At 37.5% G+C, this 12,273-nt stretch overlaps 1 protein-coding gene across 3 annotated transcripts in view; it reads right to left on the reverse strand.

The window, feature by feature from the left end:
• The window catches only part of NSMAF (neutral sphingomyelinase activation associated factor), a 78,231-nt gene that overhangs the window by 32,503 nt on the left and 33,455 nt on the right, over positions 1-12,273 (reverse strand). For all 3 annotated transcript variants that reach the window (XM_025393687.1, XM_025393686.1, XM_025393685.1), the window contains exons 7-9: positions 8,626-8,697; positions 8,297-8,344; positions 8,138-8,190 (exon numbers count right to left, since the gene is read on the reverse strand). In XM_025393687.1, coding sequence (XP_025249472.1) covers positions 8,138-8,190; positions 8,297-8,344; positions 8,626-8,697 — 173 coding nt within the window. The remainder of the gene's footprint in view (positions 1-8,137; positions 8,191-8,296; positions 8,345-8,625; positions 8,698-12,273) is intronic.

A 12,273-nucleotide genomic window follows, 5' to 3' on the forward strand; every position in this document is an offset into this window, starting at 1 on the left:
AGAGAAAATTATAAGTTTAAGTGCTTCTATTACAAAGTAAGGAATAAAATTGTTGATCTAGGCTTTGTTCTTAGAAAGCTAGAAGAAGAAGCTTAAACCCAAAGCAAGCTGAAGGAAGAAAATCATAAAAGTGGACACCAACTGTAAGCAAAGTGAAAAAGCAGAAAAATATCAACAAAGTCAAAATGTGGTCATTTGAAAGGTTAATAAAATTGGTAAGCCCTGGCAATTCTGATATTTAAACAGAGAAAACACAAAGTATCAGCATAATGAATGAAAGAAGGGTCTATACTACAGATGCTGCTGGCATTAAAAGGACATAAGGAACTTCGTACCAATATGTCTGACAACTTAGATGAAATGGACAATTTATTTGAAATACACAAGTTACCAAAACAGGCACAGAAGAAACACACAAATGGAACAGTCCTATGTTCAGTAAATAAATGGAATCCCAAAGGACACCTTAGACCTAGATGACTTCATCAACAAATTCTATTAAAAATTTAAGGAAGAAATAACACCAATCCTACACAAACTTTTTTCTGAAAACAGGAGATAAAGAAAACCTCCATACTCATTTTATGAGGTCAGCATAACCCCGCACCACAACTGACAAATACCTTACAAGAGAATTACAGAGCAATATCCCTCATCAATATAGATGCGAAAATACTAGCAAAGCAAATCCAGTAATATGTAAAAAGGATAAGACATCATCATCTCAAATTAGATTCAGCCCATGAATACAAGGTTGGTTTAACATTGAAAAAAATCAATCAGTGTAATTCAAAACATTAACAGAATAAAGAAAAAAATATGATCATGTTAATGAATGCAGAAAAAATACTTGACAAAATTCTACACCCATTATTGAAAAAACTCTCAGTAAACTAGGAACAGAAAGGAACATTTTCACTTTGTTAAAGGGCAGCTATGAAAAACCTACAGCTAGCATCATCTTTGAATGATGAAACATTAAGCCCTTTTCCTGTAAGATCAAGAATGAGGCAATAATGTCTATTTCCACCACATCTATTAATAAAACTGTGCGATGAGGCAAGAAATAGAAAATAAAAGCCATAAGGATTTCTGTGAAACTGTCATTATTCACAGATTAAATGATTATGTACATAAAAACTCCATGGAATCTAGCAAAAAACACTCTAAGACTAATGAGTGAATTTAGAAGAGTCACAGTATACAAGGTCAATTTAAAAAAGAACTGTATTTCTATATACCAGTAACAAATAGTTGGAAAATAAATTTTCAATAGTATCAAACAATCAAATATCTAGGAATATGTCCAACAAAAGATGGCAGCACTTACATATGAAACAGAACAGGGATTCTGAGTGGGGAGTGAAAGAGAAACCTGTACTATCTTTTGGTCTATTCTTTTTAAATCTACAATCATTATAAAATAAATTATTTTAAGGAAGACTTTTGGGGTAGAAAAGGGGAAATTTTAAATTCAAAATGGATTAAATATTTAAATGTTAGACCTAAAACCATTAAAACCCTAGAAGAAAACCCAAATACCATTCAGGACATAGGCACGGGCAAGGAATTCATGACTAAAACATGAAAGGCAATGGCAACAAAAGCCAAAATAGACAAATAGGATCTAATTACACTAAAGAGCTTCTGCACAGCAAAAGAAACTACCATCAGAGTGAAAAGGTAACCTACAGAATGGGAGAAAACTTTTGCAATCTACCCATCTGACAAAGGGCTAATATCCAGAAACTACTTTCAAATTTACAAAAGAACTCAATCAAATTTACAAGAAAAAAACAACCCCATCAAAAAGTGGGCAAAGGATATGAACAGACACTTTTCAAAAGAAGATATCTAAGCAGCCAATAGACACATGAAAAACTGCTCATCATCACTGGTCATTAGAGAAATGACGCAAATCAAAAACACAAAGAGATACCATCTCATACCAGTTAGAATGGCAATCATTAAAAAGTCAGGAAACAACAGATGCTGGAGAGGATGTGGAGAAATAGGAACACTTTTACACTGTTGGTGGGAGTGTAAATTAGTTCAACCATTGTGGAAGACTGTGATGATTCCTCAAGGATCTAGAACTAAAATTACCATTTGACCTAGCCATCCCATTACCAGATATATACCCAAAGGATTATAAATCATGCTGCTATAAAGACACATGCACACATACGTTCACTGCGGCACTATTCACAATATCAAAGACTTAGAACCAACCCAAATGTTCATCAATGGCAGACTGGATTAAGAAAATGTGGCACATATACACCATGGAATACTATGCAGCCATAAAAAAGGATGAGCTCATGTCCTTTGCAGGGACATGGATGAAGCTGGAAACCATCATTCTCAGCAAACTATCACAAGGACAGAAAACCAAACACTGCATGTTCTCACTCACAGGTGGAAACTGAACAATGAGATCACTTGGACACAGGGTAAGAAACATCACACACCGGGGGGTGGGGGGTTGGGGGAGGAATGATAGCATTAGGAGAAATACCTAATGTAAATGATGACTTGATGGGTGCAGCAAACCAACATGGCATATGTATACCTATGTATCAAACCTGCACTTGTGCACATGTACCCTAGAACTTAAAGTATAATTTTTTTAAAAAAGGGGAAATTTTAATATGAAGCTACAAGATATTATGAGTTTATATTTTTAATGATTTTATATTTTATTATATGATATAACAGATGTTATTATGGAATTATTGCTAATGAAGTATGATAATGGTATCAAGGAATGGAGCATATCCTTCTAACAAGTACCTGCCAAAGTACTTATGGGGGAAGTGTTATGATACCTTGGAATTCAGTTTCAAATGATTCAGAAAAAATATATACACATATATTATATACATAATACAAACATACACATTTATACATAGAAATAACACACACACACAGAGCAACAATGTGAGCAGGAGCAGGCATGACTTAAAGAAAATTTGGCAAAATGTTAAATTAACATCTGGTGAATCACAGGGGACCTGCCTTCATTGTATTAGTGTTTCAACTTGTGATGGTTCAAAATTTTTCAAAATAAAAAGTATTAAAAATAGTTTACCTTATATTCCTTTAATAAAAAATTATCTCCTCAGAAATATGATGAAAGCTTATCCTAGCAGAAGTTTACCTTTTTTTCTTCTACAGAAAGTATACAACACTGGAATATTTCATTTCATATTGCAAAAATCCCTTTCCCCAAATTCTTTAGCCTAATATTTCAGCAACTGGATACATTAAAACGTTCACAGTGAACCATTTTTTAAATGAATGTCATGCTGAAGCCCAGAATTGAAGTCTAAATTGCTACTTGGAAAAATGACACATTCTAAGTAGGTCAGAAGCAGCTAATTCTTCTTATTATTATTCCCTTTCCTTTCTAAAATGGAAACTATTCTTCCCTAGGCAATTCACTTACCTAATATATCCTGCCAGTATAAAAATGGAAAGAAAATTAATGCTATATAGTGAAGCAGAGAAAGAATCAAACAAACATAAACACAAAAAACACATTACTGGCCAGATGGCTTTACTGGCAGGTTCTTTAACACATTAAAATGTAGGGTAAGGGTCAAGATGACTGATTCCCAAATCTCACAAAGGTAGCAATAAAATAGAATATTATAAACTACTCTCATTTATAAACATAAGCTTCTAGCAAAAGCCTGGCACATAATAATCCATAAATAAATGAACCTATTCAACCAATACTTTCTGCTTTGTCCTAAGCATGAATGATTACAGACGCAAAAATCAAAAATAAAAATGCTAGTGAATAGAGACTGCAAATAATTCATAGATAAGATTTTGTAAATATAAAGAATCTAAATATACAGTTAATGGAATTGGTCATAGAGTTTAGTAGGGTTGCTGAAAACAAAATGAGTACACTAAAACCTATTGCATTCTATATATCAACAATAAACAGAAAATGAAATTTTTAATAACATACCATTTATAATACCATCACAAATATGAAGTACTGGGAATAAATAACATAAGATAGGAAAGACCTTTATGAAGAAAATCATAAGGAATATATTAAAGGGGACCTAAATAATAGAGAGAAGACTATAGATTCATTGCAATTACAATCAAAATCCCAACACAATTGCTTTTATGGAAATTGACAAGCTGATTCTAAATTCAGGTGGCAGTGCCTAAGACCAAGAACACTGAAGACATAAGTGAAAAAGGAAAATAAGGTCTGGGGCCCTGCACTACCAGATGCCAATAGTTACCATAAAGGTATAATAATTAACTTAGTGGTACCAGAGACGAAGACATAGACAAATCACCTAAATCTCCTTAATATAAGGCAATAAACAAGTAAGAGAATGGGATAATACAGAAATTTCATCTTTGTACAAAATGTATACTTAAGAAAAGCCAAGAAAGTCAATGAAAAAACCATTAGAACAGTAGGAGTGTACTCTCTTGGACCCTATAGGTCACCATAGGAAGGTACTTATTGCAACTTGAAGTCTCAGGAAAGGCCTTCTAGAATAACTGAGAGCACAGTTGAAATAAGAATAAGGGCCGGGCGCGGTGGCTCAAGCCTGTAATCCCAGCACTTTGGGAGGCCGAGATGGGCGGATCATGAGGTCAGGAGATCGAGACCATCCTGGCTAACACGGTGAAACCCCGTCTCTACTAAAAAAAATACAAAAAACTAGCCGGGCGAGGTACTGTAGTCCCAGCTACTCGGGAGGCTGAGGCAGGAGAATGGCGTAAACCCGGGAGGCGGAGCTTGCAGTGAGCTGAGATCCGGCCACTGCACTCCAGCCTGGGTGACAGAGCGAGACTCCGTCTCAAAAAAAAAAAAAAAAAAAAAAAAGAAATAAGAATAAGAAGTAACAGCCAGGTGCAGAGAAGGAGGATGAGTTTTCTAAGCAGAGGGAACAAGAACAAAGGCTCAGAGGTAAGAGACAATGTGACCCAACAGAAACTGCAGGTAATGCAAATAACTAGGGCACAGAATTTAAGATGCATCATCAACGACTAGTAGTAAACAAGAGCTAGTACCTAAGAGTCTTAGGGCCATGTTAAGGTGTTTAGGCTTTATCCTGAAGGCACTGGGGACAGGGAGGGTCTTGAAAATTTTTATTTTATTTATATTTTTAATGGCCATTTATTGTATCACTTTCTCTTGGCAATATGAAATAATCCACAGAATTTTAAAGTGTATGGCTATAAAAGACTATTTGTTTCTTGGTACAGTAACCTTTGATATTGTCAATGAAAGAGAGGCATTTAAATTAACTTACTGAAAACTCTTTTGCTTGTTACTGTTCTAGGAGCTGGTTGGTGGGCACATAATCATGTTTGTTTTAGGAAGATAACTTTGTGGACCATATGAAGAGGCTAGAGGAGGAGAAATAATTCCAGCTGAACCAAGGAGAGCTAACGGGGGTCTCGGAAAACGCAATGGCAGTAAAATGTAGAGAAACCATTAATTTCATTCACTGTAATATACCATACTGTGTGGATGCAAGAGACCAGACAAGTTCCTACTCTCAAAGCGTTAATTTTTTTTTATTATTTTTTAACTTTTATTTTAATTTCAGGGTACATATGCAGGTTTGTTATAGATAAAATACGTATCTTGGGGGTTTGTTGTACAGATTATTTTGTCACCCAGGTAGTAAGTATGGTACCCGATAGGCAGATTTTTGATCCTCGCCCTCCTCTCTCCCATCCTCCACCTTCAAGTAGGCTCAGTGTCTATTGTTCCCTTCTTTGTGTCCATTTGTACTCAATGTTTAGCTCCTACTTATAAGAAAGAACATGCTGTGTTAGTTTTCTGTTCCCACATTAATTTGCTCCAGCGCCATCCCTGGCCTTCAGCGCCATCCAACGTTGCTGCAAAGGGCATGATCTCTTTTTTTATGGCTGCAAAGTATTCCATGGTGTATATGTACCACATTTTCTTTTATCCAGTCTACCACTGATGGGTATTTAGGTTGGTTCTATGTCTTTGCTATTAATACTTTGAATAGTGCTGTGATAAGCCTATGTGTGCATGTATCTTTATGGTAGAACAATTTATTTTCCATTGGGTATATATGCAATAATGGGACTGCTGGGTCAAATGGTAGCTCTGTTTCAAGTTCTTTGAGAAATCACCAAACTGCTTTCCACAGTAGCTGAACTAATTTACACTGCCACCAACAGGGTACAAGCATTCCCTTTTCTCTGCAACCTCAACAGCACATTATTTTTTAAATAATAGCCACTCAAAATTTATTAAATTTTAAAAAATAGTAGCCATTCTAACTGGTATAAGATGGTATCTCATTGTGGTTTTGATTTACATTTTTCTAATGATTAGTGGTATTGAGCCTTTTTTCAGATTTTTTTGGTTGCATGTATGTCTTCTTTTGAAAAGTGTCTGTTCATGTACTTGGCCTACTTTTTAATGGGGTTGTTCATTTTTCGCTTGTTTCTTCTAGATTCTGGATATTAGAACTTTGTCATGTACAGAGTTTGCAAATATTTTCTCTCATTCTGTTTACTCTGTTGATAGTTTATTTTGCTGTGTAAAAGCTCTTTAGTTTAATTAGGTCTCATTTGTCAATTTTTGTTTTTGTTGTAATAGCTTTTGTGTCTTCGTCATGAAATCTTTGCTGGGGCCTATGTCCAGAATGGTATTTCCTAGATTTTCTTCAACAGTTTTTATAGTTTTAGGTTTCACATTTAAGTCTTTAATCCATCTTTAGTTAATTTTTGTATATGGTGTAAGGAAGGAGCCTAGTTTCAATCCTGAAGAATTTTAAACGGGCAGGTGATATGACCAAATAAGTTCTTTAGAAAGGACATTTTTAAAATTTATTATTTTATTTTCTGAGATGGGGTCTCACTCTGGAGTACAGAGGCATAATCATGGTTCACTGCAGCCTTGACCTCCTGGGCTCAAGGGATCCTCCCACCTTGCCTCTCAAGTAGCTGGGACTTCAGGTATACACCACCATGTCCAACTAATTTTTTTTTTTTTCTTTTTAAGATGGGCGTCTCACACTGTTGCCCAGGCTGGAGTGCAATAGCATGATCTTGGCTCACTGCAACCTCCGCTTCCCAGGTTCAAACAATTCTTCTGCCTCAGCCTCCCGAATAGCTAGGATTACAGGTGCCCACCACCATTCCCAGGTAATTTTTTTGTGTTTTCAGTACAGACAGGGTTTCACTATTTTGGCCAGCCTGGTCTTGAACTCCAGACCTCACGATCTGCCCGCCTCAGCCTTCCAAAGTGCTGGAATTACAGGCATCAACCACCGTGCCCGGCCTAATTTTTTAATTTTTAATTTTGCAGAGACAGGATCTCACTATGTTGCCCAGGCTGATCTCAAACTCTGGAGCTCAAGTGATTCTCCCACCTTGGCTTTCTAAAGTGCTGGGATTATGGGCCTGAGCCACTACACCTGGCCCTTAGAAAGAACATATTTTAAAACAACGTCAGGTAGAGGGAGGAGAAGAGAAATGGAGAAGGGAAGATGGAGTCAGGTAGGTGAGCTACATTAAGCTGTGCTAGTGTTCTGGGTGGGAGGTGACGGTGGCCTGAACTGATGCAACACAATGTGAAAACACAGAAGCAGAAACTAAAGCATCTAACAGACCTTTCTGACTGACAGACATCAGGATGGAGAAGAGTCGCAGAAGCCCTAGAGAGTTCTCCTGCACTGAGGCTGAGCCATTCTCTGAGACAAGCAGGTTTTGGGTGAGACCAATGATGACATCAGGCTTGGACCTGCTGAATGAGGCATACAGATGAAAATGTCCACTGCTTTTCTTTTTTTTTTTTTTTGAGACGGAGTCTCGCTTTGTCGCCCAGGCTGGAGTGCAGTGGCCGGATCTCAGCTCACTGCAAGCTCCGCCTCCCGGGTTTACACCATTCTCCTGCCTCAGCCTCCCGAGTAGCTGGGACTACAGGCGCCCGCCACTTCGCCCGGCTAGTTTTTTTTGTATTTTTTAGTAGAGACGGGGTTTCATCGTGTTAGCCAGGATGGTCTCGATCTCCTGACCTCGTGATCCGCCCGTCTCGGCCTCCCAAAGTGCTGGGATTACAGGCTTGAACTGCTTTTCTAATTAGGAAAGATTATTAGAAACTTACCTGTTTTTGTCAAATGATGTTCTAGCCAAACGAGACTGCAAAATAGCTGTTATCTATTAAAACAGAACCAGAAAAAAAGTATGAATATAAGTATTTATAAGTAAAATATCAATGCAAGTTAATTGGCAATCAAAGACACACATTCTTAGGAATACTTACCATGGCGGTTTGGTCACCCAATTTGTCAAGGCAGGATGCTCTGTGAAGCTACAATATCATAAACAAACATGAATTTATTTTTTCTCTCAGATGATATGAAGTATTTCTTTAGAAGCAATGAGAAACAGCAATCATTCTGTTAACAGTCAAGATTATTTCTGATATACTTATGGCTGCTTCCTAATATATAGTTTTTAAACTCAACATTTTAAGTCAATCTGTTACATATTTAGAAAACAGATGATTTGGGTAAGGTATATAAATACAAGATTTATAAAAACAGTTTCTGCCTCAGTTTGCTTTGAATTTTCTACCCAGCAAGTGCTTACCTGAAGCAACGTCTCCACAACATCTTCCACTTTCCCGGGAACATCCAATTCAAAAACATATTCCATTTTGCCCTAACGAAAAGGGGAAGATACCAAAATACAGGAAGAGAAGCAGTGTGTCAAACTATGCTACTTTAAGAACATGTATACAGAACCTGCTATAATAAAATCTGCATAGTGTAACCTCCCCGCTGGAATGAGAGTTCTAGGAGAGCAAGTCTACATAATTTGCTGCTATATTTATTATTTCCTTCCTTCTTCTAACTTTGGGTTTAGTTTGCTCTTCTTGTTCTACACCCTTAAAGTATAGAGTTAGGATTTTTTGTTGTTGTTGTTGTTGAGACAGAGTCTTGTTCTGTTGCCCAGGCTGGAGTGCAGTGGCACGATCTCGGCTCACTGCAACCTCCATCTCCTGGGTTCAAGTGATTCTCCTGCCTCAGGCTCCCGAGTAGCTGGGGCTACAGGTGTGCACCACCACACCCGGCTAATTTTTGTATTTTTAGTAGAGATGGGGTTTCACCATGTTGGCCAGGCTGATCTCGAACTCCCGACCTCAGGTGATCCACCTGCCTCGGCCTCCCAAAGTGCTGGGATTACAGGTGTGAGCCACCACGCCCTGCCTAGAGTTAGGATTATTTGAGATATTTCTTCTTTCTTAACATAGACATTTAATTATATAAACTTCCGTGTTTATACTGCTTTTGCTGCATCACCTAAGTTTTGGTATACCGTGTTTTCATTTATCTCAAGATTTTTTAATTTCTCTTTCGTTTTTTTTTTCTTTGACCCACTGGTTTTTTGAGAGAATGTTGTTCAATTTTCACGTATTTGTGAATTTCTCAGTTTTCCTTCTGCTGTTGATTTCTAGTTTCATTCCATTATGATTGGAAAAATGTAAGCACTATGATTTTAATCTTCTTAAATTTGTTAAGACTTGTTTTGTGACCTCACATGTGATCTGTCCTGGAGAATATTCCATGTGCTGGAGAGGAACGTGTATTCTGCTGCTGTTGGGTGGAAAGCTCTGCATGTCTGTTAGGTCCATTGGGTCTTACAGTGTTGTGCAAGTCCTCTGTTTTCTTACTGATGTTCTATGTGAATGTTCTACCCATTGTCGAAAGTGTGGTATTGAAATCTCCTACAATTATTGTGTTGCTATCTATTTCTTCCTTCAGTTCTACCAATGTTCGCTTCATATATTTAGATGTTCTGAGGTTGGGTACATACACATGGTGATGATTAATTTTATATGTCAGTTTGACTGGGCCATGGAGTGACCAAATATTTGCTTAAACATTATTCCTGGGTATATCTGTGAGGATGTTTCTGGATGAGATTAGCATTTGAATTAGGAGACTGAGTAAAGCAGATTGCCCTCCCCAATGTGGGTGGGCCTCATCCAATTCACTAAGGGCCTAAATCTAATAAAAGGCAAAATGGGAAAAACACTCTTTCTTCCTGTCTTCAAGTTGGGATATTGGTTTTCTCCTGCCTTCAGACCTGGATTCAGATTCAGACTAAACCCCATACCATTGGCTCTCTCCTGGGTCTGGATTTCTAGGCCTCTATAATCACATGATTCAATACCTTATAATAAATCAATTTCTCTCTCTGTATATATGTATATGCATATGTATGTATGTACACACACATCCTATTGGTTCTGTTTCTCTGGAGAACCCTGACTAATGCATGCACATTTGTAATTATCTTTCTGATAAATTGACCCTTTTATCATTACATAATATCCTTCTTTGTCTCTTGTGAAAGTTTTTTATTCAAAGCCTATTTTGTCTGATATAAGTATGGCCAGTTCTGTTCTCTTTTGGTTACCAAGCATGGAATATTTTTTCCCATCCTTTCACTTTCAGCCTATGTGTGTCCTTAAACCAAAAATGAGTCTCTTGCAGATGGCGTAGAGTTTTAGATTTTATTTGTTTTAATCCATTCAGGCACTCCACATTTTTTGATTGGGGAGTTTGATACACAGAGGGTAATTATTGATAGTGAGGGACTCACTATTGCCATTTTAACTGTTTTCCGTCTGTCTTGTAGCTCATTTGTCCTCTTTTGTCCTCTGTCTCCCTTTGTGTTGACATTTTATTGTGACATATTTTGATTCCTTTCTCATTTTCTTTTTTAAAATTTATTTTGATAGTTGTTGTGGTACAGGTGGTTTTTGGTTACATAAATAGGTTCCCTGAGGTTTTGGTTTACCTGTCACCTAAGCAGTGTACACTGTACCCAATATGTAGTTTTTTATCCCTCCCCCCCCCCCCAATCCTTCCCCCTAAGCCCCCAAAGTCCATTAGATAATTCTTTTATTTATTTTATTTTATTTTATTTTTTTGAGGCGGAGTCTCACTCTGTCACCCAGGCTGGATGGAGTGCAGTGGCGCTATCTTGGCTCACTGCAAGCTCTGCCTCCCGGGTTCACGCCATTCTCCTGTCTCAGCCTCCTGAGTAGCTGGGACTACAGGCGCTTGCCACGCCCAGCTAATTTTTTGTATTTTTAGTAGAGATGGGGTTTCACCGTGTTAACCAGGATGGTCTCGATCTCCTGACCTCGTGATCCGCCTGCCTCGGCCTCCCAAAGTGCTGGGATTACAGGCGTGAGCCACCGCGCCCGGGTCCATTATATAATTCCTATGTCTTTGCATCCTCATATCTTAGCTCCCACTTATAAGTGAGAACATACAATATCTGGTTTTCCATTCCTGAATTATTTAACTTAGAATCATGGCCTTTAGCTCCATCCAAGTTGCTCAAAGGCCATTATTTCGTTTTATTTTATGGCTGAGTCGTATTCCATGGTGTATATATAGGACATTTTCTTTATCCACTTGTTGGTTGATGGGCATTTATGTTGGTTTCATATTTTTGCAATTGCAAATTGTGCTACTATAACTATGTGTGTGCATGTGTCTTGTTCACATAATGACTTTTCTTTGGGTAAATACCTGACAGTGGGATTGCTGGATTGAAAGGTAGTTCTACTTTTAATTATTTAAGGAATCTCTATACTGTTTCTCTAGTAGTTTTATTAGTTTACATTCCTACCAGCAGTGTGAAAGTGTTCCCTTTTCACCAAACCCATGCCAATGTCTATTATTTTTTGGCTTTTTAATTATGGCCATTCTCACTAAGTAAGGTGGTATCTCACTGTGGTTTTAATTTGCATGACCTTGATAATTAGTAATGGTGAGCATTTTTTCATATGTTTGCTAGTTGTTTGTATATCTTCTTTTGAGAATTTTCCATTCATGTTCTTTGCCTACTTTGACGGGATTATTTGTTTTTTGCTTGCTGATTTGTTTGAGGTTCCTCATAGATTCTGGGTATTAGTCCTTTGCCGGATGTGTGGTTTGCGAAAATTTTCTCCCACTCTGTGGGTTGTTTGTTTACTCTGCTGGTTATTTCTTTTGCTGTGCAGAAGCTTTTTAGTTTAATTAGGTCCCATTTATTTATTTTTGTTTTTGTTGCATTTGCTTTTGGGTTCTCAGTCATGAATTCTCTGCCTACGCCCGAGAACTGGAACAAGACAAGGTTACCCACTTTCACCATTTCTATTCAACATAGTACTGGAAGTCCTAGCCAGAGCAACCAGACAAAAAACAGAAAGGGTATCCAAATTGGAAAAAAGGAGGT

The sequence above is a fragment of the Theropithecus gelada genome, chromosome 8 (genome assembly GCF_003255815.1).
Source record: "Theropithecus gelada isolate Dixy chromosome 8, Tgel_1.0, whole genome shotgun sequence".
Taxonomy (NCBI): Eukaryota; Metazoa; Chordata; class Mammalia; order Primates; family Cercopithecidae; genus Theropithecus; species Theropithecus gelada.